The sequence below is a fragment of the Myodes glareolus genome, chromosome 4 (genome assembly GCF_982192425.1).
Source record: "Myodes glareolus chromosome 4, mMyoGla1.1, whole genome shotgun sequence".
NCBI classification, from domain to species: domain Eukaryota; kingdom Metazoa; phylum Chordata; class Mammalia; order Rodentia; family Cricetidae; genus Myodes; species Myodes glareolus.
Genome location: NC_142029.1, coordinates 14,628,194 through 14,655,976, shown reverse-complemented (window position 1 = coordinate 14,655,976; position 27,783 = coordinate 14,628,194). Strand labels below are relative to the sequence as shown.

At 49.0% G+C, this 27,783-nt stretch overlaps 2 protein-coding genes across 5 annotated transcripts; one reads left to right on the top strand and one right to left on the bottom strand.

Moving 5' to 3' along the window:
• The first annotated feature begins 4,786 nt into the window (after positions 1–4,786).
• Shisa5 (shisa family member 5) lies at positions 4,787–25,808 on the top strand. Of its 4 annotated transcripts, none has more exons than XM_048423025.3 (6): positions 4,787–4,958; positions 7,256–7,412; positions 20,512–20,598; positions 24,088–24,203; positions 24,390–24,602; positions 24,741–25,808. In XM_048423025.3, exons 1-6 carry the CDS (start codon positions 4,889–4,891, stop codon positions 24,818–24,820), a joined length of 723 nt encoding a protein of 240 aa, XP_048278982.2. In that variant the 5' UTR covers positions 4,787–4,888; the 3' UTR covers positions 24,821–25,808. The 4 variants fall into 4 exon arrangements, with proteins under 4 accessions (XP_048278982.2, XP_048278983.2, XP_048278984.1 ...); XM_048423026.3 differs by having other exon boundaries at positions 4,788–4,958; positions 20,515–20,598; XM_048423027.3 differs by lacking the exons at positions 4,787–4,958; positions 7,256–7,412 and adding an exon at positions 20,401–20,427 and having other exon boundaries at positions 20,515–20,598.
• Positions 25,809–26,001: 193 nt separating this feature from the next.
• Trex1 (three prime repair exonuclease 1) lies at positions 26,002–27,721 on the bottom strand. Its single transcript, XM_048423021.3, has 2 exons — positions 27,284–27,721; positions 26,002–26,994 (listed from the first exon to the last, which is right to left on the bottom strand). Exon 2 carries the CDS (start codon positions 26,985–26,987, stop codon positions 26,046–26,048), a length of 942 nt encoding a protein of 313 aa, XP_048278978.2. The 5' UTR covers positions 26,988–26,994; positions 27,284–27,721; the 3' UTR covers positions 26,002–26,045.
• Between the last annotated feature and the right edge of the window lie 62 nt (positions 27,722–27,783).

Genomic DNA, 27,783 nt, shown 5'->3' with positions numbered 1-27,783 from the left:
TTTACTGCCTTATTGTAAAGACTATAAAGGGTGAAATTCAGGAGGAGTGGGGTTTTTTAGATTTCTTCTTTCCTTCCCCCTCTCCCTCCTTTCTCCCCTCCTTCTGGCAGGAAGAAAGCTATTCTAAGTGACCCTTGTGTCCCTCCTATCTGGCTATCAAGCTACTGGAACAATGGACCTCAAAGACCTGCAGTTTCCCAAGAATCTCTTGCATCAAGTGAAGCCTGGTCCTGGCCAGAGGAGGGTTTCTCTCAGCTCTTTCCGACAACTTGCCATAGGCCTTGCCAGACAGATTTGGGCAGGGACAACAGCTTGGGCTGGACTCCTTTGCCCTCTCTTGAACCTAAAACCTCTCTTTGGTACCCTGAAAATGGATTTGGGGGTGGTGGTCCCTGGCCTTCTTTATTTGTTTCTGTTCCCAGCATGGTCACATAGAGTAAATCTGTTCTGACTTTAATGATTACTTTTAGCCTAAAACCCTAAAAATTGATCACACGCTCTTTCTAATAAACCAAACCAAACAAAAAGACACCCCCCCCCAAAAAAAACAACTTATTTGTGTGTATATGGGGAAGGGGTGTTAGGGAAAACTGTGGGAGTTCCCAGGTCTGGAGGCAAATGCCTTTACCTGCACCCCACTTCCCTGTTTCTGGAAGACACGAACCCAGGCCTCTCACAGCTCCGCCACTAAGCAATGTCCCAGTCTGCGAGGGAAATGTTAAGAAGGCGGTAGATCCTGAAGCGTTTTATCTTAGAGCTGGTGACTCCATCCGGCAGGGACACAAAGCTCTTTCGGCAGACTTTTAGCCTCCTAGATTTTGTTGGTTGGTTGGTTGGTTGGTTGGTTGGTTGGTTTTCTGAGACAGGGTTTCTCTGTGTAGCATTGGAGTCTGTTCTGGAACTTGCTTTGTAGACCAGGCTGGCCTTGAACTCACAGAGACCCACCTGCCTCTGCCTCCTGAGTGCTGGAGTTAAAGGTGTGCACCATCACCGCCCAGCTGGCCTCTTAGATTTAAAAAAAATAAGTGGGGGTGGGGCTGAGAAGGTAACTAGAAGACTTTTAATTTGTGTGAAGGAAAAGACAAGCTGCCAGGAGAGAGATGGAGGAGGAGGAGAAAAGGCTATGCTCTTTTGAGTCAAGAAAGCAGGCAGGCTGAGTAAGAGCAGTGTTGGAGCAGCTGCCAGGGAGAGGGTCCCCCAAAGAGAGAGGGTAAGAGTGTGAGATGTCTGGGCGAGCAGGTTTGGGATGTTAGCGGGAATCTGAAGCGGGACATAGAGGAAGGAGAGGCTTTCTGAGAAGCCAGAAAATGGACTTGGCAGAGGGTGCCTGTGAAAGACCTAGATAAATCCAGATCCCCCTAGCAGGAAAATAGAGCCAAAAATCTAGCAGGAAGAGAAGAATCAGAAATCTAGGATTAGCCAGTTTCAGGGTTTCAGGAACTAGCTGAAGATAAAGGTAGATTCTAATCTTGAGAATAATCTTGAGAAACAGGGAGATTCCCCCTAGTAATTATCACCTCCTAGTAATTATCATTGGTATTTTTTAGAATAGGAACTAACTGATTATGACCTTGAGAATGATCTTGAGAGGCAGGGAGTTGCCCCCTTGTAATCATCACTGGAAATTTCGGAATTTTCTGTGACACCCTCCCTGCCCTCCTTTCGGATTACTGGGCTGTGTGGTTTCTTCCTATAAAAACTACTTCTCCCAGTCACTCGAGGTCGAACTCTTCCTCTGCGTGGGTTATGAGTCTCGGCCCCAGTGCACTGGTTCCCGTCTTGTCGTCTTGTCATTAAACCTCGTGTGATTGCAGCAAGGATGGTCTCTCGTGAGTTACTGGGGGGTCGCGTTATCCCGAGGCTTGAGTGAGAGTCTTCCAATATCGGGGGTCTTTCACCTGTAAACAGCAGTGTCCAGGAAAGACCTCATTGAAGGAACAGTTATTCCTGCCATCTTCAACATGGCGGTCAAGTGGACCACTTGTGGGAGTTGGTTCTTGACTCCGTTATTGGCCCTGGGCGCTGAGCAGGTGGTCAAGCAGGTGTCTTTACCCAGGTCTTCACTGAGCCTTTGAATATGGCTCCAGGTGTACCACGTTTCTCTCCATCTTCTGGCAGATCCCATGAGGTTGAGACACAGGACTTTCTCCAGGGAGGCCAGGGCAAGGGAACTTGTTGCTGTTTTCATAGAGGGGTATTATTGGCAGGGCTATTGCAGAGGGGGTTACGCTGCTGATTAACGACTGGGTCTTCAGAGTCTGAGGAGGAGCAAGTGGGATATTCCTTCTTCTGTCAGGATGACCTGAGACACAGGAGGTGGGGTCCAAAGGAACGAAACAGGGTCTAGTCTTGACCTCCAAGCCTGTGGATATCTGCTTGGCTATTTCCCTTCCATCCTACCACACTGCCACGGCTGGGGGTGCAGCTCATTGACTGCACCAGCTGGGCCTGCAGCAAAAGCCCTTGCTCGAGGTGCAATGGATGCAAGGAAGGAGTGTTTGACTCACCATCATCCAAAACGGATGAAAGGGGCCCAAGTGCTGGGCGAGAAGAAGAAGGCCCCTCGGGCTAGTGGACTAGCACGTACCGCACCCAGCTCCCCATCCTGTCAGAACTGAGCATCGCTGGGTGTTGTTCTGACTTGCCAGGTCCACGCGCAGTTCGCAGCTACAAACTGTACTTTTTTTTTTTTATGTTTATGTGTATGAGTGTTTGCCTTCACATATGTATGTGTACCACGTATGCGCCTGGTGACCACAGAGGTCAGAAGAGGGCACGGGATCCCTTGGCAATGGAGCTACAGATGGCTGGCTGCGAGCCACCATGCGGATGCTGGAGTTAACCCAGCTCTTCCACATGAGCAACAACTAGTGCTTCTAACTGCTGAGCCACCTCCAGCCCTGGGACACTTATCCTAATTGAGTTGGTGATGCCATCCAGGCATGCAGGAATGGGTTCATTGTTTTTTACCAGTTTAAGAATTAAAAGGCAGGAAAAGTTGGGTAGTCAAGAAAAGTTTAGCCAAAGATGACAAATTTATTATATCTTAAAAGCAAAACCTGGCTGAGTGTGGTGGCACACACCTTTGATCCCAGCACTGGGGAGGCAGAAGCAGGCGCATCTCTGTGAGGTCTACTTAGTGAGACCCTTATCAAAAACAAGCAAAACCCCTTCTGCATCTGAAGAACGGGGATGAAGAGAAGGAAAAACCACTGTTCCCTTTGAGTTAAACCAGCATGGAGTGTGGGAATTGCAGCCCCGAGTTACATATCCCTGCCCCCATTTGAGGTGCTTATCTGCAAAGAAAACATAATAACTTCCCTCTGCTCCTGGAGTTGGGAAAAGAAGTTTGAGTGCACGTGATCATTCTTTGATCCCTGCTGGGGTCAGGTGACAGTCCCTTCGCAGCCCCCTCCTCATTTGGTGCCATGGTATAAAAGTTAGCCCCAGCAGAACAATAAAGAAGCTGTTCCACCTCAACCTCGTGCTCTGTGAATTCATTCAACCTGGACACCCTCCGCTGAGACTCTTGGTTCCAGCCCGCACTGGCGCGGTAATGGAGGGCAAGTCTTAGCAACAGCATACATATGTTCTGACAAGCATCCGAAAAGACAAATCGAGGCAGGCTCAACAGAACCTCATGGTGGCTTGTAGGAACTTTGTGGCCAGGAATTCTGGGAAGGAAAGGTGTAGTATTTCATTAAAGGGACATTTAGTCTACCCATCTTTTAGCATAGTTTAAGGTGAGCCTTTTCTCCCTAGGGGTGGCCCTGCCTCACTACCAGGGTAATCCTGTGACCCGGGCAACCAACCGGATTAACTCTTTTACATGTCTCATAGTTCAGAGACTTCAGCGTCTTGACCAGAAGGAACTAGTTTTGCCTTATGGGCCTGTGTTGCTTCCTTTTCTGGTTCCCTCTAATCCTGTAGGCAGGATACCTGGGGGAGCCCTCCCAGACTCTCCTTAGGGCTGGATCGCAGTGCTGAGTACATACTGTCTCAAGTGGTCCACTGCAGACGGTTCGTGGGTTCAGCCTTGAGGAGGAAATACTAGCTGTTCTAGGTGCTGGGCAGTACAAGAACACCACACCTCCCTCTCGCAGGAGGGGAAGAGGCCTGTCAGAGCTTTCTCAGGAGGTAGCATGTATGTGCCCTGCGAGCTGTTAGCTCTTACCCTCAGGATAGACTCCCTGGGCAAGAGTGAGTAGCTTCCTGGGCTGGGGGCCTAGGTGGGGGGGTGGGGGGTGAGAGGGGGATGGAGAGAGTGGGGGAGGTTATAGGGAGGTGTCATCTCAGAGCTGTCCTCAGACTGAGGTCCTGGAAATCTCCTAGAAGGAACTTGAAGAATCTGTTGAGTACTATCTCCCCCCCCCACACACACACACACAGCGCATCACATCACTCCTCATGGTCCTCAGGTGAATCGGTGAATCTGTGTGAGGCTCCAGCCAGCGAGAAAATCGCAGCTTCCCTAAAGGCAAAGTTGGGACAAGTATACCAGCTGCACACAGCTGGTGCTCAAGTGTTGGGATAACGTTGCCACGGAGATCCTGTCCCAGCCCTTAAGTCAGCTGCAAGGGGCGGGGGGTCTCCCCACAAAAGTATCGTGAGCAGAAAGCAACTTGGGTGTACCAATCCTGGGAAAACCTGTCTCCAGTTTTCACCGACGGAAAGCGGGAGAGCAGCGGCCAGACTGGGAGGGGTGGCCGCTTCCCTTCCCTCCCTGCTCCTCCTCCTCCTCCCTCCCACCTCCTCCTCTGGGGCGGGGGTTCCGGGAACCGGCCGGGGCGGGGCAAAGAGGCTAGGGCCACTCGGGTCGTTGAGGTTGCCGCGGCACCGTGGCCCTGTGCTTGGTCCTTGGTCCGTCTGTCCGTCCGTCCGTCTCACCATGGATGACCTGGCGCCGGCTCCTCGGACCCTGTTGCTGCTGCTGTTGTTGCTGCCGCCGCCTCCGGGTGGTGAGCCTGGGAGGAGGGGGCGGTGTGCGCTGCTCGGGGACTGGGTCGGGTCAGACACTTCCCCTAGTTGTCTATGGAACGAGCCGGACAGCACCAGCCCTGGAGTGCTTCGACTTGGCCCCTGATAACAGAGGGGGCATCTGCAAATCCCATCACTGACTTCATCCTGTCACCCCTACCCCCCTGACTGATACTGCCCCGGAAGACTGCCACCTTTGTTTTGTCCTCATAGTGGGTAGGCCCTACATGTTCCAGGGGCTGGAGCAGGATTCCCCGCCTGGGGTTAGTTAGCTCCTGGTAGGAGGACCTCAGGGTGGCCTGGCCCCTCCTGCAGAGGTTGTCCCTTGCAGCCTGCTTCCTGGCTGGCAGCCCGCCATCCGCTGCCTCTACAGCCCTTGTTTCCCTGGAGAAGCTGGGCCCCGAGGCTGGCCTCTTGTGGGGAGGAAACACCGCTGTCCCTTGTCACCCCAGAGGGATGACTCCGGTTGGGAGGGTAGGTGGGGACCTATTGGGATGGGAATTGGAACAGCTCCCAGCCCAGCCATGGGAAGCTAATGATTCCGTGGACTGGATGACTTCCTAGAGGAAAGGAACTGTGTTTCCTGAAAGCTGACATGAGTTTGGAGGACCTGGGTGGGGGGGTGTGAGAAGGAAGAGTCCTGCACCCAGAGTGAACCTACCCCTGGAGTGAGCCTGTGGGAGGGTGGGTCTCCAGCCTAGAAAGCCTTGCTCGGTGTCTGGAGCTGAGAATAGCATTTGTACCTGGGGCCCAGCCTGAAAGATCCACGGGTGTGAGCGCCAGAAGATGGTACTTGTATTTAGTCTCAGCACTCCGAAGGCAGAGGCGGGAGGATCCCTGTGAGTTTGAGGCCAGTCTGGTCTAGGTTGTGAGTTTCCAGGCCAGCCAGGGCCACACAGTGGGACCCGCCGTAAAAGAGAGTCTCACTGGTGTGTAGTCTGTTCAGCCTGACTCAGGCACAGCCTGGTTTGTGGCTGTGGCTGTCCTCCCTTTCCGGTGCCCAATGGGCTGAACTGGGTTTGCAAGGGTCAGAAATACCCATTCTACAGTTTTGCCCAGAGCAAGGTTCTACATGGTGCTACCAAAACAAAACAACAAAAATGCTGCCTTCCTTACCTCCAAGTTACCTTTCCTCCGAGTCTCATAGTGCCTCTGCCCTCGGGGCTCCTCCTGACAGCCCCAGGGCACATGCTCTACTGCTCTGGCTGGGCCTTTCAACCACGGTCCTTGTGCTGGACCAGGACTGCATCCAGACCCATGCTTGAGCGATTGTCCACAGAGAGCATCTGATGGGTTGCATGTGGGGGTCTCCTGTGTGTGGCCTCCAGGTCTGCTAGTGGAGTCTGATGACACACCGGGACATGTGTGTGGCATCTTCCCGGAGTGTTGCAAAGCCCGTGAGTAGCCAAAGCCCCGTGCCCTTCCCCACGTCTCTCAGCATGACCTTGTTCGTTGAGATTTGCAAGGGTATCACTTGCCCTTAGGCTGAGAGCTTTGTGAGGGCTACAGGGTGTCACCTGGTGCCACTGAGAACACCCGCTGTACGCCTATCCTAGGGATGAGTGCTTTATGGATACTTGTGCATGGGCTAGGATTCAGCCTGCTGGTAGCAGTGCTCTATTGAGAGTCAGGCCTCTCTCCATCCCTCCCTCCTCCCCTCCCCTCTCCTCCCCTCCCCTCTCCTCTCCTCTCCTCTCCTCCCCTCCCTTCCTTTCCCCTTCCCTCCCTCCCCATGTCTGTCTCTGTCTCTCTCTCTCTGCCCATGTGTGCCCAGCAGGTGAGTCTGCTATGGAGGTAATAAGAATTAAATATTGGATAGTCCTGTGCCTGCAGGTGTGTTTCTATTCACCATGGCAGCTTCTGGGAGGTGGCCTGGAATAAGGCCTTGAAGGTGGAGTGGAGTCTCAGGTGGGGGACAGGCCCGAATGGTGTCCATTGAAGTGGAAAGGGGAATCGCCTTGGGCCTTTGCAGTTGATTCTCTGCCTTGAGGTCTTAATCAAGGGGGATTCTGAGAGCAAGTAGTCCCATCAGACTTTCAAGTAGGAAAGTCAGTTTTCTATCAGGAAACCAAGGAACTGCTAAGAGATGGAGGGCATCTTTTAATACACCTCAGTATGGCCTCAAGGAGAGGAGGGCAAAGGCTTGGTAGGTGGCTGGTCTCCTGGGGTGGCCTAAAGCTTGCCTGGTGCTGCACTGGGGAAATCACTGTCATTGGCTGGGGTGTGGATGAGACCTGGCCTATGGGACAAGGGGAACAGGCTTGTTTCTCTGCTTCAGCCCATGGTGAGCTATGCAGGCCTGTTGGCGAAGACGACCTGATCCCAGAATTCTGTCCTGATTTCTGCTGCGGCTCCTGTTCCAGCCAGTATTGCTGCTCTGATGAGCTGAAGAAAGTCCAGTGGAGTGAGGACGTGTGTACCGCGTCCGAGGCCAGGTGGGTGCAAGGAGGGGAGGCGGAGGGTGAGAAACTGCAGTCTGTCTCCTGGAGAGTGCCCTGCCCCTTTGGCCTCTCAAGACAGAGGGCTCTGCATTGAACCAGAGTGTGTGGGGGCCCTGTTCCAGGGCTCCTTACCTAGAGCTAGTCCACTCTGCCACGCCCCCCACCCCTCACCCTCCACCCTCAAGGGTTCTGTTTCACTCAGCCTTGTGCTGGGCCCAGTGGCCTCAGCTGGCTTTGGCTCTGGGTGTGTACTTTGACCTACAGGTCCTCAGGGTGGGCACCTGGTTATGAGCGTGCCCCACACTGTGTGTGTGCTGTACAAGGCACAGGGTGTGGATGTGTGCGCAAAGTGAGCTGGGCTGTGTCCTCCCGGCCGAGCGGATGTGTTTCTATTCCATCTTTGGTTTAGGCTGCTGTCATTGGTGAGGACCCAGATGTGCCACACACCATCCGGTTGTGTTTCTCCTTGGCCTTGGCTGCAGATTTAGAGTCATAGTGGTTATACGAGTAGCTCGCAGCTTGTCAGTTTTCCACAAGTCCAGACTGCACCATCTGTGTTCAGTTTCTCTTGGCCATTCTGTTCCCCTCCCATCCCATGGGCATCCTAGTCTGTGTCTGAGGTATATTCCTTTGTTTGTATTCTTAAAAAGTTTATTATTATTTTATGGGCATGTTTTTGGGGGCGTTCCAATGAATGTCCTTACTTTTTGAGCTCAATACAGTGTTAATAAGACAATTGTCTATAGTAGGTCTTGTCAGGCCTTCTTCGGGACCACCAGTCCCCCAACAATGACACTGAGACTTATTATTAATTATGAAAGCTTGCCTTTAGCTTAGGCTTGTCTTCAACTAACTCTTATAACTTAAGTAACCCATATTTTTAAAGCTACATTCTGCCACGTGACTTTTACCTTCTCGCAGTATGGCACACCTGACTTGCTTTGGGCAGCTGGAGGGAATCTGAGCTCCTAGATTGCTCCTCCCAGTTCTTTCTCTGCTCAGAGGTCCTGCAGCTTCTGTTAAACCAATCAGAAGGTGCCTCAGGCAGAGACAGCTTTACAGAGTATAAAAAGGTTATCCTACCACAATTGGTGTCCTTCTCTGGTGTGAGCCCAAAGCTGCTAACATCAGAAGTGCGGTAGTGAGGTCCTTGTACCCCTTCCTCCTGCTCTTCAGGAATTTGTAAGAAGTTCTTGGGACTTGCTTGTACCCCTTCCTCCTGCTCTTCAGGAATTTGTAAGAAGTTCTTGGGACTTGCGTGGGACTGCCAGATGCCCCAGAAACGCCACATGGTCACTAAGAATAACCATTACTTGTCCTTATAGTTTATGGATGGCTTTTTTTGGGGGGGGGGTCTCACTATATAGCCCTGGCTTGCCTCAAATTCCCAGAGCTCCACCTGCCTCTGAGTCTTGAGTGCTGGGTTTAAAGGTGTGTACCACCATGCTTGGCTTAGAGATATTGTATTTAATTTTTTTCATTATGTTAATTTAAAAAAAAAACTTTGGGTTTTTTGTTTTTTTGTTTTTTTTTTTTTTTGAGACAGGGTTTCTCTGTGTAGCCCTGACTGGTCTGGAATTCCTTCTGTAAGACCAGACTGGTCTCGAACTCAGAGATCCACCTATCTCTGCCCCTCTGCAATGCTGGGATTAAAGGCATGTAATAACACTGCCCAAGATAAAAACTTATTTTAAGGTAGGGTCTTATACAGCCCAAGCTGGTTTTGAATGCTGTATGTAGCCAAGGACTTGTGATTCTTTTGTCTCTGCCTTCCAAGTGCTAGGATTACAGGAGTGCCCGACACCATCTGGAGTGATGCGGGGTTGAGGATTGAACCCAGGGCCTGTGCCTGGTAGCAAGTACTCTGCCAGCTTAACTGTATCTCTACCCCATCATTTCATGTTTAAAAAGTTACTTATTTTTATATTATGTATGTGGTGCTTTGCCTGCATGTATTTCTGTGCATCGCGTGCGTATCGTACCTTGAAAACCCAGAGTCCCCTGGAGCTGCAGTTACATTACAAACAGTTGTGAGCTGCTGTGTGGGTGCTGGGGATCAAACCTGGGTCCTCTGGAAGAGCATCTTAACGGCTCAGCCATCTTTCTAGTCCACACAACCTTCCCATCTGAGATTACTAAGTAGTAGATATTGTGGGTGCATGCGTTAAACCCAGCACACAGTCACTTTTTAAAAAGCAGGTGCATTTATTCCATTTAGATGTCATAGATCACCTAGGATGGAGCTCAGTAGTACAGTAGGCCCCAGGTTCAGTTGATAGCACCTCAAAAAGGGCCATCACATGTATTGTAATTGTTAATATTATGAAATTATATTTGCCTTTTTATTTAGCTTTCTGTTAGTTTCTTGTTTTGTACTTTTAAATTTCTTCTATTTCTGTTTGGTTTTATTCTCTTTATTTTGCTTCTCTTACAATCTTATTACTTTATTTCTTTTTCATGCCTTATTGCATTGGAGAGATGTAGATAGCCATGTCTTTAATTTTTTTTTTTACTTTTATGTGCATGTATATATGTGTACCATATATGTGCAGTGCCCTCAGAGGTCAGAAGAGGATGTCAGGTATTCTGGAGATGAAGTTACAGCTAGTTATGGGCTGTGTATGGTTTCTGGGAACAGAACTCTAGTCTTCATGAGGAGCAAGTGCTCATCAGTGCTGAGCTGTCTCTCCAGCCTTATACCTATGTTTTGTTTCCAGTTTTAGGGGTTGAATGCTAGTTTTTTGAAGGTATCCTGTTTTATGTTGAGGACATTTCTTGTTCTACTTTTCCAGGAGTTTTAGAGAGAGGAATTTGAATTTTGTGAGATGCTTTTCTTCTGTTTTCTGAGATTGTCTTGAGTTTTCTGTTTTTATTTTCTTAATGTGGTAAATAATGTGTATCTCATTCTAAAACAGTATTTTACTTATTTTTATTTCTTGTGTCTGAGTGTTTTTCCTGCATGTATGTCTACCACCAGCATACCTGGTGTCTGTGGAAGGCAGAAGAAGACATTACTGGATTCCTTGAAACTGGAGTTAGCACACAATTGTGAACCATGTTGGTGCTGGGAATCGAACCCAGGTCCTCTGGAAGAGCAGCCTGTGCTTGTACCTGCCGAGCCATCTCTGCAGCCCCTAAAGTAATATTTTATAATGGGCTGTTGGAATGATTCAGTGGGTCAAGGTGCTTGCCACCAAGCCTGATGACCTGAGTTCAATCCCTGGGCCCCACACTGTGGAAGAAAAACACTGACTCCTGAAAATTGTCCTCTGACCTCCGCATGTGTGTGCATACTAAATGTAAAATTAAAGCCTCAAAATAGTATTAACTTAGGTTGGTGGCTTTTCCCCATTGCACTGCCTCTCAGTTTCTTGTCTTTCCACTGAGACATGAGCTTGAAAATCACTTTCATTTTCATTTTAATCTCTCAAGAAATAGAAGGGTAAGGGGTTAGTTTTCTTTTGTGGTTCTAGGAAGCCAACACAGGGCCTTGAACACACTCCTGAACTTCATGTTTGCCCAATTTTAGCCTTCCTTTACTTATTTTTTCAGACAGGATCTCTCTTGTATTGGCTTGGAGCTCATTTAGACCAGGCTAGCCTCTAATTTGTGGTAATCTGCCTGCCTTTGCCTGCTTAGTATTGGGATTAAAGGCATACACCACCTTGCCTGGCTTACAGACTTCTCTTTATTTATGTGGCTTGTTGAACTCCCAAAATCTGTGGCTAGCTTGTCTCACTAACTCTGGACAGTTGTCTGCCATATTGAAACACTGCTCTTGCCCCTCTCCTTTCTCCCTGGACCTCCAGTAGACATGTGCGTCTCCAGAGTCCAGCACTCTCAGCTTCTCCCCATGTTTTCATCTGGTTCCTGCTGTCTGGATACTGTTTTATAACGGCTCAGATCACACAATTCTGGGTTTGTTTTGTTTTTTTCCCCCTTTGGGTCTTTCGAGACAGGGTTTCTCTGTAGCTTTGGGGCCTGTCCTGGAACTAGCTCTTGTAGACCAGGCTGGCCTCGAACTCACAGAGATCCGCCTGCCTCTGCCTCCCGAGTGCTGGGATTAAAGGTGCACACGTGGATGGGTGGACGGGTGCTCCAGGTCGTCTGTGGAAGTCAGAGGACAGCCTGCAACCGTCTGTTCTTTCCCTTCTACCAGGTCTGTCCCAGGGATTAGACTCAGTTTGCCAGGCTTGGCAGCAAGAGCCCTAACTCATTGAGCTACCTCATGGCTCCTTTGTTTGAGGCAGAGTCTGGCTGTATATACCTGTCACTGGTCTGACACTTGCTATGTCGACCCAGGTGGGCTAGAATTTGCAGCGATCCTCTTGCCTCCTGAATACTGGGGTTAAAGGTGTGCACCACCATGCCTAGATTTTCATTGAAGTTTTTATTAATTTTTTTTTTTTTTTGTGGGGGAGAGAGTGTAGTTAGAGGCTGGTGGATCTCTGTGGGTTCCAGTTCCAGGTCAGCCTGGTCTACACAGTGAGTTCCAGGACAGCCAAGGCTACACAGAGAAACCCTGTCTTGAAAAACCAAAAAAAAAAAAAAAAAAAAAGAAGAAGAAAGAAAGAAAAAGATTTACTTATTTATTATGTATATAGTGTTCTGCTGCATGTGTGCCAGAAAAACGATACCAGATTCCATTACAGATGGTTGTGAGCCACCATGTGGTTGCTGGGAATTGAACTCAGGACCTCTGGAAGAGCAGTCAGTCCTCTTAGCCACTGAGCCATCTCTCCAGCTCCGTGACTGAAGTTTTTATATGGTTATATTGTACGTAATATACTATGTACAAAATAAATGTGCAACCCTGTAATCTATCATTGGATTGAGGCTAGAATCTTTAGAACAACTCAGAGGCTCCTTAAGCCCACTCTTTGTTTCTCTTTCAACCCCCAAATAGTAGTTGTTATCTTAACTTTTATATAACTTTGACTTTTTCTTTCACTTTATGTGTATAAGTGTTTTGCCTACATGTTTGTCTGTCTTACATGACATGCAGTACCTTTGGGTGCCAGAAGGGGGCCTCATCCCATAGGATTGGGGCCACAGACTGTTGTGAATTGAGCCCTGGTCTTCTGGAACAGCAGCCAGTGCTTAGCCATTCTCAAGCCCCAGCTTTGATTTTCTTTATGCATGTGTGTGCACATGCCTACCTCTGAAGATCCAAAATGTGTTTCTTTTAAAAATACGTATTTGAAAGAAATAGATGGAATTGTGAATCAAGGTTCTTTGGTTATCATTGTATTCTATTTTACTTATTTTTATATACATAAGTATTTTGCCTGCATGTCTGTGCACCACCTGTGAGGAGAGGTCATTGGATTACCATGGAGTTATGAACTGCTATGTGGGCTGAGAATAAAGCCCAGGCCCTCTGCAAGAGCAGCAAGTGCTCCTAACCACTGAGCCTTTCCTCCAGCCCTGATTTGTTAATCTTTTATTTATTTATTTATTTATTTATTTACTATGCATACAATATCTGCCTACATGTGTGCCTGCAGGCCAGAGAGGGCACCAGATCTCATTACAGATGGTTGTGAGCCACCATATGGTTGCTGGGAATTGAACTCAGGACCTTTGGAAGAGCAGGCAATGCCCTTAACCACTGAGCCATCTCTCCAGCCCCCTTGTAAATCTTTTAATTGAGATTTAATTATATATGGTAGCTTTTTTGGTTAATGCTGTTGACTTTTTTGGGGGGGTCCCCCCCTTTTTTGGAGATGATCAGTGCAGGTTGGTATTGAACTCACTATGTAGCTGATGGTAGTCTTGCGCTCTCGGCAATTCTCATGCCTCAGCCTCCCAGATGTTGGGATTATAAGCATGCACTGTCATGCTTGAGAAGGTAATAGACTCTTTACATGTTCTTCTCACAGAAAATGCTGAGTGTGTGAGGTAATGCATGTGTGAACTAGTTCAGCTTAGCCACTCAGCAGCATATATTTTCAGAATACCTTTTCATTAATTGATTTATCAGCACCACGTGCTGACCGACTGAATTCACTAGCCTAGCCGCTGTTTATCTCTTTATTTACTTGGGGAAGATTTGTAAGAAGTAACAGTTCCCGGCAAGAAAGATGCTAGATGGTGGGGGGGGGCCTCTGGAGAGATGGCTCAGCGGTTAAAAGCAAGGACTGGTTGCTCTTCCAAAGGTCCTGAGTTCAATTCCTAGCAACACGGAGGTTCACAACCATCTGTAATGAGATCTGGTGCCCTCTGCTGGCACAAAGTTGTACATGAAGATAGAGCACTCAGATACATAAAATTAATGAAAGAAAGCCCCAAACTTATCAAGGCAAACTCGGTTAAAGAGAGAGGCAGAAAGAGAGAATGTGCATGTATGTGGCTCAAGTGTGTGGAGACTGGAGGAGACCTCAGATGCTGAGAGGATGTGTGTGCACGTGTGTGTGCACATGTGGCTCAAGTGTGTGGAGACTGGAGGAGACCTCAGATGTTGGTTCTCAGGCAGTGTCCACAATATTTATTTATATATAAGATTTATTTTTATTTTATGTGTAAGTGTTTTTGTGTGCATGTATGTATTTCCCTGTATGTATGTATGTGCACCATGTATGTACAGTGATCAAAGAGTACACAAATGGGTGTCAGTTTCTCTGGAACCGGAGCTACAGACAGTTGTGAGCCACCATCTAGGGCCTGGGAACCAAACCTGGGTCCTGTGTAAGAACAGCACTGAGCCATTTCTCCAGATCCTGCCTTTATTTATTTTGAATTTTTGAAGCGGGGTCTCACTGTGTAGCTCTAGCTTGTCTGGAACTCTCTATGTAGACCAGGTTGGCCTCAGACTCACAGAAATCTGCCTGCCTCTGCCTCCAAGGGTGTGCGCCACCGAGTCAGGACCACCAGTAGGCTTTGAGGCTTGAGAATGGTCTCCGGCAGACCTGTTGTGACAAGCATTACACCCTCCCACCTAGGCCATGCAGCTTCCATGGGCTCTAGATTGTTGCTGAGGACTTCTCTTTGTCCTGGAGCGTGGCACACAATGGCATAGCACTAGGGTCAGGTCCTGTGGGAGCTGAGTCCTGCAGTGTCCCTCACACCCTTGTCTCTGCCTCCTTCAGTCCCACCTGGCAACATTTCTGCTGGGTTAACCTGGTGTACACCTGTTCTAATCTCCATATAGGGTGGGCTTTGGACTGCAGTCTTACTGCCTACAATATAAATAGGCTGAGAATTTTCCATGTCTTTTTTTCTTTTTTGGTGCTGGGGATCAAACCTCTGAGCTAGGATAACAGAGCCACCGATCTACACTCTGAACCTTCATTTTTCTTAACGTTTTGATTTCTTCCTTTAAAACCCCATCTTTGAGTTGAAATGCAAACTCTCTCTTGCATTTCCCATGCAGTCAGGGCAGTCACCGGGTTCCACCTTTGCTTAGAAACCGCTTCTGCTGTCTTTATAGGGTACTTCAAGTTCTCAGAGTTTCTAAGTCTTTAATCTCTCTTTAAGTTGTTCTTGGTAGTTTCCGTTTATTCTTTTTGTTACATTTTGCTTATGACTTTTTGTATGTGTAAATTTGCTGTGCACAGCATGTAGCGAGCAGATGCTAACTGTCAGCAAGTGCCTTTACCTCTGAGCTATCTCGTTGGCCCAATCTTGGCTTCAATAAACAATCAGTGTTTATTGTTTATTCTTTCTTGATTTTTTGAGACAGGGTTTTTCTGTGAGGCCTGTCTGTCCTGGAACTCATTTTGTAGACCAGGCTGGCCTCAAATTCAGAGATCCACCTGCCTCTGCCTCCTGAGTGCTGGGATTAAAGGCATGCGCCACCACTGCCTGGTCCAATGTCTATTCTTTAAACACTTTAAAAAATTAATTTTTTAAAAATTTTTTTCAAGACAGGGTTTCTCTGTAGGTTTAGAGCCTGACGTGGAACTAGCTCTTGTAGACCAGACTGGCCTCAAACTCACAGAGATCCGCCTGCCTCTGCTTCCCGAGTGCTGGGATTAAAGGCGTGTGCCATCACCGCCTGGCTAAAAATTCATTTTTTTTTTTTTATTTTTGAGACAGGATTTCTCTGTAGTTTTTGGTGCCTGTCCTGGAACTAGCTCTTGTAGACCAGGCTGGCCTCGAACTCACAGAAATCCACCTGCCTCTGCCTCCCGAGTGCTGGGATTAAAGGCGTGCACCACCACCGCCAGGCTTGTTTTTTATGTACATGGGCACATGAATGCCTAGTGCATGTGTAGAAGTCAGGACAACTTCCAGCAGCCAGCTCTTCCCTCCACCATGCTATTGAACTTCCCCCCAGGTATTGAACTAAAGGCAGCTTGGCGGCTACAGCTGTCTCCCTGGCCTCTGTATATTCTGTGTATTTGTTTTGTTTTTTTGTTTTTTTGTTTTTTTTGTTCAAGATAGGGTTTATCTGTAGCTTTGGGGCCTTTCCTGGAACTAGCTCTTGTAGACCAGGTGCTGGCCTTGAAATTATATTCACGATATCCACCTGCCTCCGCCTCTCAAATGCTGGGATTAAAGGTATGTGCCACCACCACCCGGCTTCCTCTGTGTATTCTTTTTTTTTTAATTGATTTTTGTTGAGCTCTACATTTTTCTCTGCTCCCCTCCTTGCCTCTTCTCTCCACTTCAACCCTCTCCCAATGTCTCCATGCTCCCAATTTACTTAGGAGATTTTGTCTTTTTCTACTACCCATGTAGATTAGCTCTATGTAAGTCTCTCTTAGGGTCTTCATTGTCTAGGTTCTCTGGGATTGTGATTTGTAGGCTGGCTTTCTTTGCTTTATGTTTAAAAACCACTTATGAGTGAGTACATGTGATAATTGTCTTTCTGGGTCTGGGTTACCTCACTCGATGTTTTCTAGCTCCATCCATTTGCCTGCAAAATTCAAGATGTCATTTTTTTTTCTGCTGTATAGTACTTCATTGTGTAAATATACCACATTTTCCTTACCCATTCTTCAGTCAAGGGGCATTTAGGTTGTTTCCAGGTTCTGGCTATGACAAACAATGCTGCTATGAACATAGTTGAGCACATGTCCTTGTGGCACAATTGAGCATCCTTTGGATATATACCCAAAAGTGGTATTACTGGGTCTTGAGGAAGGTTGTTTCCTAATTTTCTGAGAAATTGCCACACTGACATCCAAAGGGGCTGTACCAGCTTGCATTCCCACCAGCAATGCAGGAGTGTTCCCTTTTCCCCACAACCTCTCCAGCATAAGTTGTCATTAGTGTTTTTGATCTTGGCCATTCTTACAGGTGTAAGATGGAATCTCAGAGTTGTTTTGATTTGCATTTCTCTGATGACTAAGGATGTTGAACATTTCCTTAAGTGTCTTTCAGCCATTTTAGATTCCTCTGTTGGGAGTTCTCTGTTTAGGTCTGTACTCCATTTTTTTTTTAAAAAAATTGGATTATTTGTTCTTTTGATGACCAATTTCTTGAGTTCTTTGTATATATTGGAGATCAGACCTCTGTCTGATGTGGGGTTAGTGAAGATCTTTTCCCATTCTGTAGGCTGTTGTTTTGTCTTGTTGACCATGTCCTTTGCTTTACAGAAGCTTTTCAGTTTCAGGAGGTCCCATTTATTAATTGTTTCTCTCAGTGTCTGTGCTGCTGGGGTTATATTTAGGAAGTGGTCTCCTCTGTCAGTGCGTTCAAGTGTACTTCCCACTTTCTCTTCTATAAGGCTCAGTGTGGCTGGCTTTATGTTGAAGTCTTTGATCCATTTGGACTTGAGTTTTGTGCATGGTGATAGATATGGATCTATTTTCATTCTTATACATATCCCGTTATGCCAGCACCATTTGTTTAATATGCTTTCTTTTTTCCATTTGATATTTTTTGCTTCTTTGTCAAAAATCAGGTGTTCGAATGTGTGTGGATTAATATCTGGGTCTTCAGTTCTGTTCAATGGGTCCTCCTGTCTGTTCTTATGCCAGTACCAGGCTGTTTTCAGTACTGTAGCTCTGTAGTAGAGTTTGAAGTCAGGGATTGTGATGCCTCCAGGAGTTCTTTTATTGTCCAGGATTGTTTTGGCTATCCTGGATTTTTTGCTTTTCCAAATGAAGTTGAGTGTCGTTCTTTCGAGGTCTTTGAAGAATTTTGCTGGGAATTTGATGGGCATTGCACTGAATCTGTAGATTGCTTTAGGTAAGATTGCCCCTCTGTGAATTCTTTAAACAGTGTGTTTTGTTAGGCTGGAGAAGTGGGTCAGAGTTCAGGAGCACTGGCTATTTTTCTAGAGGTCTTGAGTTCAATTCCCAGAAACCACATGGTGGCTATAGTAATGCCCTCTTCTGGCCTGAAAGCATAGATGCAGACAGAACACTGTGTACATAGTAAGTAAATCTTAATAGCGGTGTCTTGTCCCTTGATTTCAGCATCTGCTAATTTCATGCTCAGAGCTAAGTGAACCTTTTTTGTTTTATCTCACTTTTTTGTTTGTTTATTTGTTTTCTTTTTCTTTCTTTGGTTTTTCAAGACAGGTTTCTCTGTATAACAGTCCTGGCAGGCCTGGAACTCACTTTGTAGACCAGGCTGGCCTCAAACTCACAGAGATTCTCCTGCCTTTGCCTCTCGAATTTGGGGATTAAAAATGTACGCCACTATGCCTGGTCCCTGTGGATATTTTCGTTGTCCCTGTATCGCTCTTGTTTTCTTGCAGTATCTACTCTTAGTGCTCCTGAAAGTCTCTAGCTGTGTGTCTGACACTATGGAGCCAACTCTCCAGATCCACTTCCTTTCTTTTAAACCAGAGGGAATGAAAATTTAGTAAGAAAGCAGGGTGGTGGCGGCAGCACGAGCCCTTAGCCCCAGCACTTGGGAGGCAGAGGCTGGCAGACCTTTGATGAGTTTGAGGTTGGCTTGGTCTACAAAGTAAGTTCCAAGACAGTCAGAGCTATAACACAGAAAAACATTATCTTGAAAAACCAAAAATAAAACAAAACAAAAAGAAAGAAAGAAAGAAAGAAAGAAAGAAAGAAAGAAAAGGAAGAGGAAGAAAGGAAGAAAGAAAGAAAGAAAAGAGAAAAGGAAAAGGAAAAACCTGATTGGAGGAACTTGGAACCAGGAGCTCTCTTCGGAGGACTTAGGTTACTTCTGTGGGGAGGTCAGCCCTGGTGTGGAGGCTTAGGAGGGAGGCCTGTCCTTCCCTCGTCCTGTGAGACACAGCTTCTCAGGTCCTGGTCCAAGTGTACAGGATCATCATGGCCTCCTCATTTTGTGGTTGGTGGATCTAATTTTTCCTACCTTGGTCTCTCAAAGATTCTGGAAATTATGCTCAACCTCTCAGCTGTCCTTCAGAGAAACTGGGAAGCTGCCAGGAAGAGGATTTGGGTAGCAGGCACATCTCCACTCTCATCTGTTCCCAGCCTCTATTAGCCCTGCTCTCTGAAGACTTCACCCTGGATTTTATTTTATTATTTAAGATAGGGTCTGCAGTCAAGCATAGTGGTGCACACTTTTTTTTTTTCACTCACACCCCCCCCCACAGGGAATGGATTTTTTTAAAAAAAGATTTACTTATTTATTATGTATACAGCCTTCCTTCCATGTGTACCTACACACCAGATGGGGGCACCAGATCTCATTATAGATGGTTGTGAGCCGCCATGTGGTTGCTGGGAATTGAACTCAGGAAGAGCAACTAGTGCTCTAAACCACTGAGCCGTCTCTCCAGCCCATGACAGACAGTTGTGCACTGCCATGTGGGTGCTAGGAATTGAACTCGAGTCCTCTAGAAGAACAAACAGTACTCTTAACCACCAAGCTATCTCTCTAGCTCCAAAATTAATTTTTTAAGAAAAAAGAATAGCCAGGCGTAGTGACGCAAGCCTTTAATCCCAGCCCTTGGGAGGCGGAAGCAGGTGGATCTCTGTGAGTTTGAGGCCAGCCTGGTCTACAGAGTGAGTTCCAGGACACCCAAAGATACACAGAGAAAGCTTGTTTTGAAATATACACACACACAAAAAAAAAAAAGAAAAAAGAAAAAGAAAAAAGGAAAAAAAAAAAAGAATAAAGAGAAGACAGGGTTTTATTATGTAGCCCAGGATGCCCTTGAACTCCAAATCCTCCTCAGGCTCCCCAGTGAAGACATACACCCTACACCTGACTTTTCTTGGGGTGTGTGTGTGTGTGTGTGTGTGTGTGTGTGTTTGCAGTTGTGGCTTTTTTGTTTTTGTGTTTTGGAATGGTCTGCTACTGTAGTTGAGGCTGCTCTGACCTTGCTGCGTGGCAAAGGATAATCTTGAGTTCTGACCGTCCTTCCTCTGTGTGCTAGGATTCTAAGCATGTATTACTATGTCTAGCTTTGTTCCCCCCGCCCCCCAGTCAGTCTGTAGCCTAAAAGGACCTTGAATTTTAGACAACCCCTGCCTCAGCCTCCTGGATGCTGGGATTATGAGTCACCATGCCCAGCTGTGGCTTACTATGTTTTGTCCTTGACATAATCTAGTAATGAAGTTCATTTTCTTCAAAACTAGCTAAGCTGTTTGATGCCTGTGGTCTGTTTTGTTTGGGATGGGGTCTCCTGCAGCACAGGCCTACCCTAGCTCCTGATTCTCCTGTCTCTACCTCCTGAGCGCCGGGATTGCAGCTCTGCATCACCGTGACTCTCGCTTGCTGAATTTTGACTTATAGTATTTTCATTCCGTTCTGTGTAACTGCCTCTCTGTGTCGCCCCTCCTTTCTTCCCGCCCCCCCCTTCTCCCATTTCCTCCTTCCCCTTCATTCCCTCCGCAGAAAACATCTTGTCATGCAATCCGGGCTGACTTCAATCTTGTGATCCTCCTGCCTCCGTCTCCAGTGGAAAGAGTTGGTAGTGGTCTTTTTTCCCCTGCATTTCTTTTTTTAGCTTTGTAGCAATGCAGCCCTCTGCTCTGGGTTTCCACCTCCATCCTGTTGTGGTCAGGGGCATGTACGTTGCATATCTTAAGTTTGAGATCTGCTGTTTTCTGGCCTCATAGGTACTGTGCCCTGGAGACTGCCTTTGGTGTGTTGGGGAAGAGCGTACGGATCCCTCCTGGTGTGTACGCTGTTCATTCTGGGAAGGTCATGTGTGCAGATGGGGATCCAGTGTGTTGCTCAGGAACTTTCTCTTTTCTGTTAGCAGATTTTCCACCGCCACGGAGGCATTCGAGCAGCTGGGTTCGGCGCTGAGATTTCGATCCGATTTTGACAGTGACCCCATGTCAGGGTAAATAAAGCCTTTTGGATGGGTCTGTTTTCTTGGCAGAAGTAACAAGGGATCAGGTGGGCTTAGGGGTGGCCTTTACCTACCTAAATGGCACAGAATCATTGGATGGTGTCCCAGTGATGTTGTGACCGTTTTTGCCCACTGGGACCTTTGAACCTCCAGGGAGCTGGGTTTCCTCTGTGTTCTGGGGAGGGCGATGATGGGGGTACCTGGTTGGGACAGATAGTTGAAGGTCCAGGGGAGGGGTCCATAATGACCTGAGTGATGGAGTGGAGTGGCAGGTACCGATGGAAGAGGTAACAAGAGGAGGAAGTGACATTTAGTGGCGACCACAGTCCTGTGAGGTGATGAGGCAGAGGTAGTCGGGTGGTTGATGGAGGTGACATAATGGTGGCCATGCTAGTGGTGGAGAGGTGATGACCGTGAGGGGACGGACGGTGTGATGTCGAGGCAAGGTGCTGAGACAGCAGAAGTGCCTCAGTCATGTTCGTGGCTCACAGTCACTGTGCTGGCCTCTCAGCCTCAGGATCAGGGTGGCCCCGTAGGGAGAGGGGGCACAGCTGTAATTCTCCCCTCACGCTCAGAGAGGACCCTGACTCTCCCAGCCCTACACTTCTTGGCCAGGCTCCTGCCCTATCTTTCTTTCTTCCTTTTCTTCCTCCCTTCCTTCCTGAGACAAAGTCTCTTGTAGCCCAGGCTAACCACAAACTAGGTATGTAGCTGAGGATGTCCTTGAACTTCTGATCCTTCCCAGTGCTTAAATCACAAGAGCGCATCCTCACCCTGAGTTTATGCAGTGCTGCGGGTTGAACCCAGAGCCTCCCGTGTGGCAGGTGGGAGAAACAAGAGCCTTGCTTTATGATAACAAATTCAAGAGACTAGGGAAAGTAAAACAGTTTTTAACAGACGGTTCTGCAGAGCAGGGCACCAGCATAGGGAAAAGGCTAAAATGACTGGTATAGGTTAGTCCCCAGCTCTTTAGGATTCCCGTCCTGTGGGTTCGGAATGCAAAGCCTCATCTAGTGAATATCTGGGACTTGGTTACAAAGCTAACGCTTGCAACTTTCCAAGTCTGAGTTCCGAGACTGGCAGGCCAGCTGCCAGCCTGAGGGGTGGCGGGGAGAGACCTAGCACCCCTGCCTAGTTGCGAGTCTTAGCACTCTAAGTGCGTGACATCATTGGACTGGAATAATTTATCTCTATACAGGTAAGTGCTCTGTCAACTGAGCTGTAGCCCCAGTATTTTTGTTTGTTTGTTTTGAAGCAGCCTCTTGCTCTGTAGCCCAGGCTAGCCTGGAACTCACTATGTCATTGGTACTAGCCCAGAATGTGTAGTCTTCCTGCCTCGGCTTCCTGATTGCTAGAATTACAGGTATGAGCTTCCATGTTACCTTCCTGAACTGTCATCTTGTTACCATCACAAAGCGAGCACTGAGAAAAAAACACATGTGTCAACATGGCAGGCAGCCGTTGGGAGTGGCTGTGACTTCCTGGACAGATGTTGGGAGGCCAGGGTGGAGGTGGGCTGTTGGCATTCAGCAGCTGCCTGCCAGCAAGGAGCAAGAGAAGAGAGTGGTAGAGGGACAGGCTTCCCTGGCCTCCGCTCTGTAGACAGGCCCAGCCCTTCATAGGGGTGCCAGATAGGCGCAGGCCGTCAGTGGGATTGGGGAAGAGGGGCCTCGTCTCCAAGGTTTAGGTGAGAAGAACATGCGGAGATGGACCTAGAGGACAGCTTTTGGGGGACAGGGTTTCTCAGTATAATCCAGGCTTGCCTGGAATTCTCTATGTAGCTCAGGCTTGCCCAGAACTCATAATCCTGCCTCAACAGCCTCCAGACTTCAACTATTACCTGTGTGATAGCACACCTAGCTAAACTTTTAATTAAAGATTGAAATTGGCTCCTTTTTGTAAGTTTTACTCTCCGGTTAGACAAACCCTAGATTTTAGTTGTTAACCATACTTAGACTATACCCACAGAAAGGTGGGTACACACCATGTCACTAGTGATTACGAGAAACAGCATCCTGTGGTTCCCAGGGCTGGGGGAGCCTTTGGCATCAAAACCAGGGATACATGATCAGACCTGGCAGGGGCAGGGAGTGGGAGAGGAGGATCAGCTGCTTGTGTGTCAGCCAGAGCCAACAGGTCCCGCTTTGCCCACTGCATGCTCAGGCCTGTGGGGGATGGGGGGTGAGGCGAGCAGACTAGCTCAGGGCCCGGGCTAGGCTGCAGTTAGAGGCCGGATACACAGGGCTGGGAAAGTGACCTGGGGCCTCTGCCTGCCCCTCCAGCCCTTCTCAGTGCTTCTCTGGCTGCTGGTGCTGTAGATGGTGTTTGAGTCATTCATGCTGTGTCTTTAAGAGGGTGGCTACAGGGCCTGTGAGTCTGTCCTTCCTGCCGCTGACGTCAGGACTGGGAAAGACTGAGAAAGAAGATTCGATTTCCTTTTCTTTGAAAGGGGAGGAGATTGAAACTGAGTGGCCCCTGATGAAAAGAGGGGAAGTCCTGGGCTGCGGGAGCCCCTTGAGTGAAGGCGGAGGCTAACATGGGGTGAGCGTGGCACATTTTATAGAGAGGCAGAGAGACACTGGCCCTTCCGCTGCATGCCACCAGTTGTGTGAATGTGTTTTCGACCTTTCCTGTCTCTGACTGCTCAGGGAGACACCTATGCTTCTGGTCCTGTCTTAAATGCTTGTCCTGGGCCACGTGGTTGGTGAAGGCTCCAGTTATGGAGCCCTGGAGTATGGGGGCCCTGTCCCTAAGTCTGTCCCTCGGTCGAGAGGCCCTGTTGTGGCTGTGAGCTGGAAGCCTCATGTAGGGTGGGGTTGTACCTACATCCTTCCTCTCTGATCTCAGAGGGGCAGATGTTCTGGAGTTCACATTTGGAATGTGCCTGTTCCAGTTAGCAAACATTTGTCTGTTATTAGGACACAGCGTGGGCCCAGGGACTATGGGAGGATAACTGGGGGCCTTGTCTGCTATCGGGAACTATTTGGGGGAAGAGATGAACTTTCAGCCTATGCAGCTGCTGTCAAAGGGCAGACCCTCTATTCTGTGGGTGCCTGGCTAGGACAGGGAGGCAGCTTCTTCCAGAAAGTACTGCTGCCTCCCTTTAGCTGCCCTGGGATGGATCCATGCTAGTTAACCATGGAGCAGCCCTGGATGTCACACAGCCTGCAGTGAGCTGAGCTGGGGCTCCTCCGCACTTGGCAGCCTGGTTGACTCTGATCCCATCCTGCCTGGCTTGTGGCATATGCCTGACAACCATAAGCTGCTGGCTTGGTAGGGGAGGACAAAGTTGTAGGTAAGAAGGTGCAGGGAGCAGGCGTTGGGGAGGGGAGCTTTATATCCCTGCTACCTGTGTGAGGATTGGACTGAAACAGATTTCTATCACATAACTGGGAAGTCTCTTAGAGTCTGTGTTGCTGAGAAGGGTGCCCTTGGGAGCAGTGAGGTGAGGATCGTTGGTCGTAACTAGCTCTTCGGCAGGTTTGGAGCGACGGTCGCCGTTGGCCTGACCATCTTTGTGCTGTTCATTGCCACCATCATCATATGCTTCACCTGCTCCTGCTGCTGTCTGTATAAGATGTGCCGCCGACCACGCCGTAAGCTTGCCCTTCCCCACCTTGCCTGCCTGTGCCCCTCCCTGCCTGAACATGCTGATCCCAGAGAGGGCAAGGGTTGCAGACCAGGATCCTGTTTGGGCTAAGCTGGAGGGATGGATGGGCAGGCCTGGCCTCTCCTGGCCTAGGGAGTCATAAGGTTTTGACTAATCAGGATTCTCTTTGCAGCTGTCGTGACCAACACCACAACCACCACCGTGGTTCATACCCCCTACCCTCAGCCTCCAAGTGTGGCCCCCAGCTACCCTGGACCAACGTATCAGGGCTATCACCCCATGCCCCCCCAGCCAGGAATGCCAGCAGCACCCTACCCAACGCAGTACCCACCACCCTACCTGGCCCAGCCCATGGGGCCACCAGCCTATCATGAGACTTTGGCTGGTAAGTACCACTGTGGGTACCCTGCATGATCCCCCATCTCAGGCTTCTGCCCCTAGGGTCTCTTCTTGCTAGCTTGCCTGACCATTTACACTGCAGCCCAATGTCCCCACAGCTAACCTGTGTCCTCTTTACTTTCAGGAGGTTCAGCTACACCCTACTCTGCCAGCCAGCCTCCGTACAACCCAGCCTACATGGACCCCCCAAAGGCCGTCCCCTGAGCCTGCCTCCCACCTGTCTGACTGCCATTTGATTATGTCATGTGTGAGTGAGTGGTGCACAGAGCTCTCTGCTCTCTGTGGTGTGTGTGCCTTGTCTAAACATGTGGCTTCCTCTGACGCTGACCAGGTAGGCACAAATCCTTACCAGTGTGGGGTGGGACCAATCTGCTTTCTCACTTGAAATTAGACTTTCTGAAGTCTAAAGTAAACTAAAAACATTGCGGGGAGGTATTTCCCAGTTCACCCCAGGGTGACCAGCCATGGCCTGTCATACTTGGAGAGTAAGCTTTTTGTGGGCACATGTCCTACTCTGGAGAGTAACCAGCTAGCTGCTGCTCAGGGCCATGGCTTGTCCCCAGGGCTTGGCTGCATTTTGCAGTGAGGCAGGTAGGTGGGCAGAACAAGGGACCTGGCTGAAGCTCGGTGCTATGGGTCAGCTCCTGATGTCAAAGCACAGCAGGCAGAGCCCCATCTACCACCACCTGTTGTCTGAACTACTCAGTATCGTCCCTGGGACTATGTAGAGGGCCACGTGCACTCGCTATTCAGTGGGGATGCCTTTCCGCCTTTGCTGGCCTGGCTCCTGCCATTAGACAAGGGGCCTCTGTCCGCCTCACGCTCCTGTTTCTCTCTGCAGTACCTTTACTTTTAGCCAAACATTTTGCCTGTTTTCTATCTCCAGATGTGTGATAGTTGGTGTGAGATTGAAATCCCTGGCTCCTGACCTCTGAGTCTGTTTCCCTTGACACCTGACTCCTGTAGAACAGTCCAGTTTGTCCTGGCAACAGGGACACCAGGGCCAAGGGGCTATCTGGACCAAATGGGGGTGGAAGACCCAGATGGTAGCTCTGGCCCAGACATGAATACCTCATCTCGGTGTTCCCTATTGGTTGCTGTTCCACCAGCTGCCCTAGCTTTGTATCTATTTGGTGTGTTTCTGAGCATCCAGGCTCTGTACCCTTGTTTATAATAAATGCAAACATTTGGACCCACTTCCTCTTCCTTCAGAGCCTGGGCTGCTAGCCTTAGCTATACACCAGTTACTGTTTCTGTCTACTTCTTGAAGTTGTTTTTCCCCTACTTTTATTAGCCTAGCAGGTTTGATTGTCCTGCTCTTAGCAGGGCAGGGACTGTGCCTCAAGAGGCCCAGGCTGTGAAGAAGTGGAGCCGACAAGTACCAGTCAGTGCTGTGGGGGTCTTTATTAATCAGATTTTCCTTCTTGGCTTACTGCCCAGGGGAGGCCAAGAAGAGTCCATACAGTATGGCTACTGCCAAGGTCAGGCAGGCCAACAGGCCCAGTGGGGCCAGCAGCTCCTGTGATGGGGCTTCTGAGACCTTTGCTGGAGGAAGACTCTTGGGTTGCCTGCTCCTGCCATGGCTGGGACTTGTGTTGGTTGTGGCCAGGGATGTAGTGGCCGTGGCAGCATATGGTCTTGGGTTGGTTGTTCCAGCAGTGGCTGCAATATCATACATGGGCTTGATGGTTCTAAAGGGCCGGGCATGTTTATCCACCCACTGCAACAGGGCCCGTGGCTTCCACTGACAGATGCTGAGCAAGGCTAGAACGTCGCCTTCAGCAGTGTGTGAGTCTGTCGGTGCTTGCCCATACAGGCGGGTGTAGATGCTTCCCAGGCTGTAGCTTTTCCTTGGACCATGCTCAGAGGTGCTGCTAGATCGTTCCAAGGCCTTTAGGGCAGCAATGCTATCCACACAGAAGGTACCATCTAGAGGACTGCCATTGCTCAGTATAGCAAGCTCCGCCTGGAGCAGGGGAAAGTCATAGCGATCACCATTGTGTGCCACAAGGCAGCAGGGCTGTGGCTGGCGCTGCAGGAAGGCATGGAGCAGGTTGGCTAAGTTGTCATCGAAGCACTGACGCCCATTTACTTCCAGCTCAGCTGTGTTCAGACCTGTGATCTCACTGGCTGCAGGGCTACAGGCTTTCCCTGGAGCAATGCATAGAGAGAGCTTGTCCACCACACGGGGTGGTTTGGGCACTGGAGGTGGTTGCCCCCCTGAGATGGAGGTGTTTTCCAGGGCATATCTGTGGACAGCCAGCAGGCACAGCTCTGTGACCTTGGGCTGAGAGAAAGGCAGGCCAGTGGCTTCTAGGTCCAAGAAGATGAGGGTCTGCATGGGACCATGGGGCAGAGCATGTGAGCCCATGCTGATCCTGAGGAGGAGCATGGGGTAGATGAGTGCCAGCAGAATCTCAAGTGGGCAAGGACGGGGATGGGGATAGGGTGTGGGCAATAGCACAGCTCAGACCTTCCCTTCTGTCAGGCACTATCCAGTGCCCATTTTCAGAGCAGGAAGCTAGAAGACAGGCCTGTTTCCCTAGTGGAATGGGCAAACTGCTATCCTTTTGAGGGAGGAGCCCTTCCCCTACTGCTGACCACCTTTGGAGTGAGGGAAACTTATCCTTTTCTGTCTTACCCCATACCCTTAAGGTCCACACTTACCGAGAAGCAGGCAGCAAGGCACCGTGTTGGTTCTGCTGCTGGCAGCAGGGGCTCAGGAAGTGAAACTGCCTGGGTCTGCCTCTAGGCCTGCCTCCTGAACAAGGCCCGCCCAGCTAGCCAGCCTGCTAGGCCTGGCCCTCATTTGCTAAAGCCCTCCCTCCTCTCCAAGCGCCCCAAAGGCCTTAGATCCTCCGCTGTGATACTGCTGACTGATGAGACAGACTAGTGCTCCAGCCCTGACAACCCTCTTATCCTAGGTTTGTCTCCAGGATTCAAGCATGCTTACTAGTCTATGCTCTCCTTGCCTTTCCCCTGTCCTTGGCCCACTTTCCCAGGCCTTCCTAGGAAAAGGCTGCCTTCCCTGCTACACAACAAAGTTTTCTTCCCATGGCCCCAGTCCAAAGCTATGACTCAGGATAATTCCCGAAGAGAGGCAGGGTTTTTCCTCAAGGCGGATTAGTCACCAAGGAGATCATCTCAACTCCAGTAGGGGAGGGAAA

What these genes read in the sequence shown, in the direction of transcription:
- Trex1 (XM_048423021.3), bottom strand. Translation starts at nt 26,987, where the DNA reads ATGGGCTCACATGCTCTGCCCCATGGTCCCATGCAGACCCTCATCTTC.
- Shisa5 (XM_048423025.3), top strand. Translation starts at nt 4,889, where the DNA reads ATGGATGACCTGGCGCCGGCTCCTCGGACCCTGTTGCTGCTGCTGTTG. An exon ending in TGTACCGCGTCCGAGGCCAG is followed by an intron (nt 7,413 to 20,511) that starts GTGGGTGCAAGG and finishes CTTTTCTGTTAG; the next exon opens with CAGATTTTCCACCGCCACGG. An exon ending in CTATCATGAGACTTTGGCTG is followed by an intron (nt 24,603 to 24,740) that starts GTAAGTACCACT and finishes CTTTACTTTCAG; the next exon opens with GAGGTTCAGCTACACCCTAC.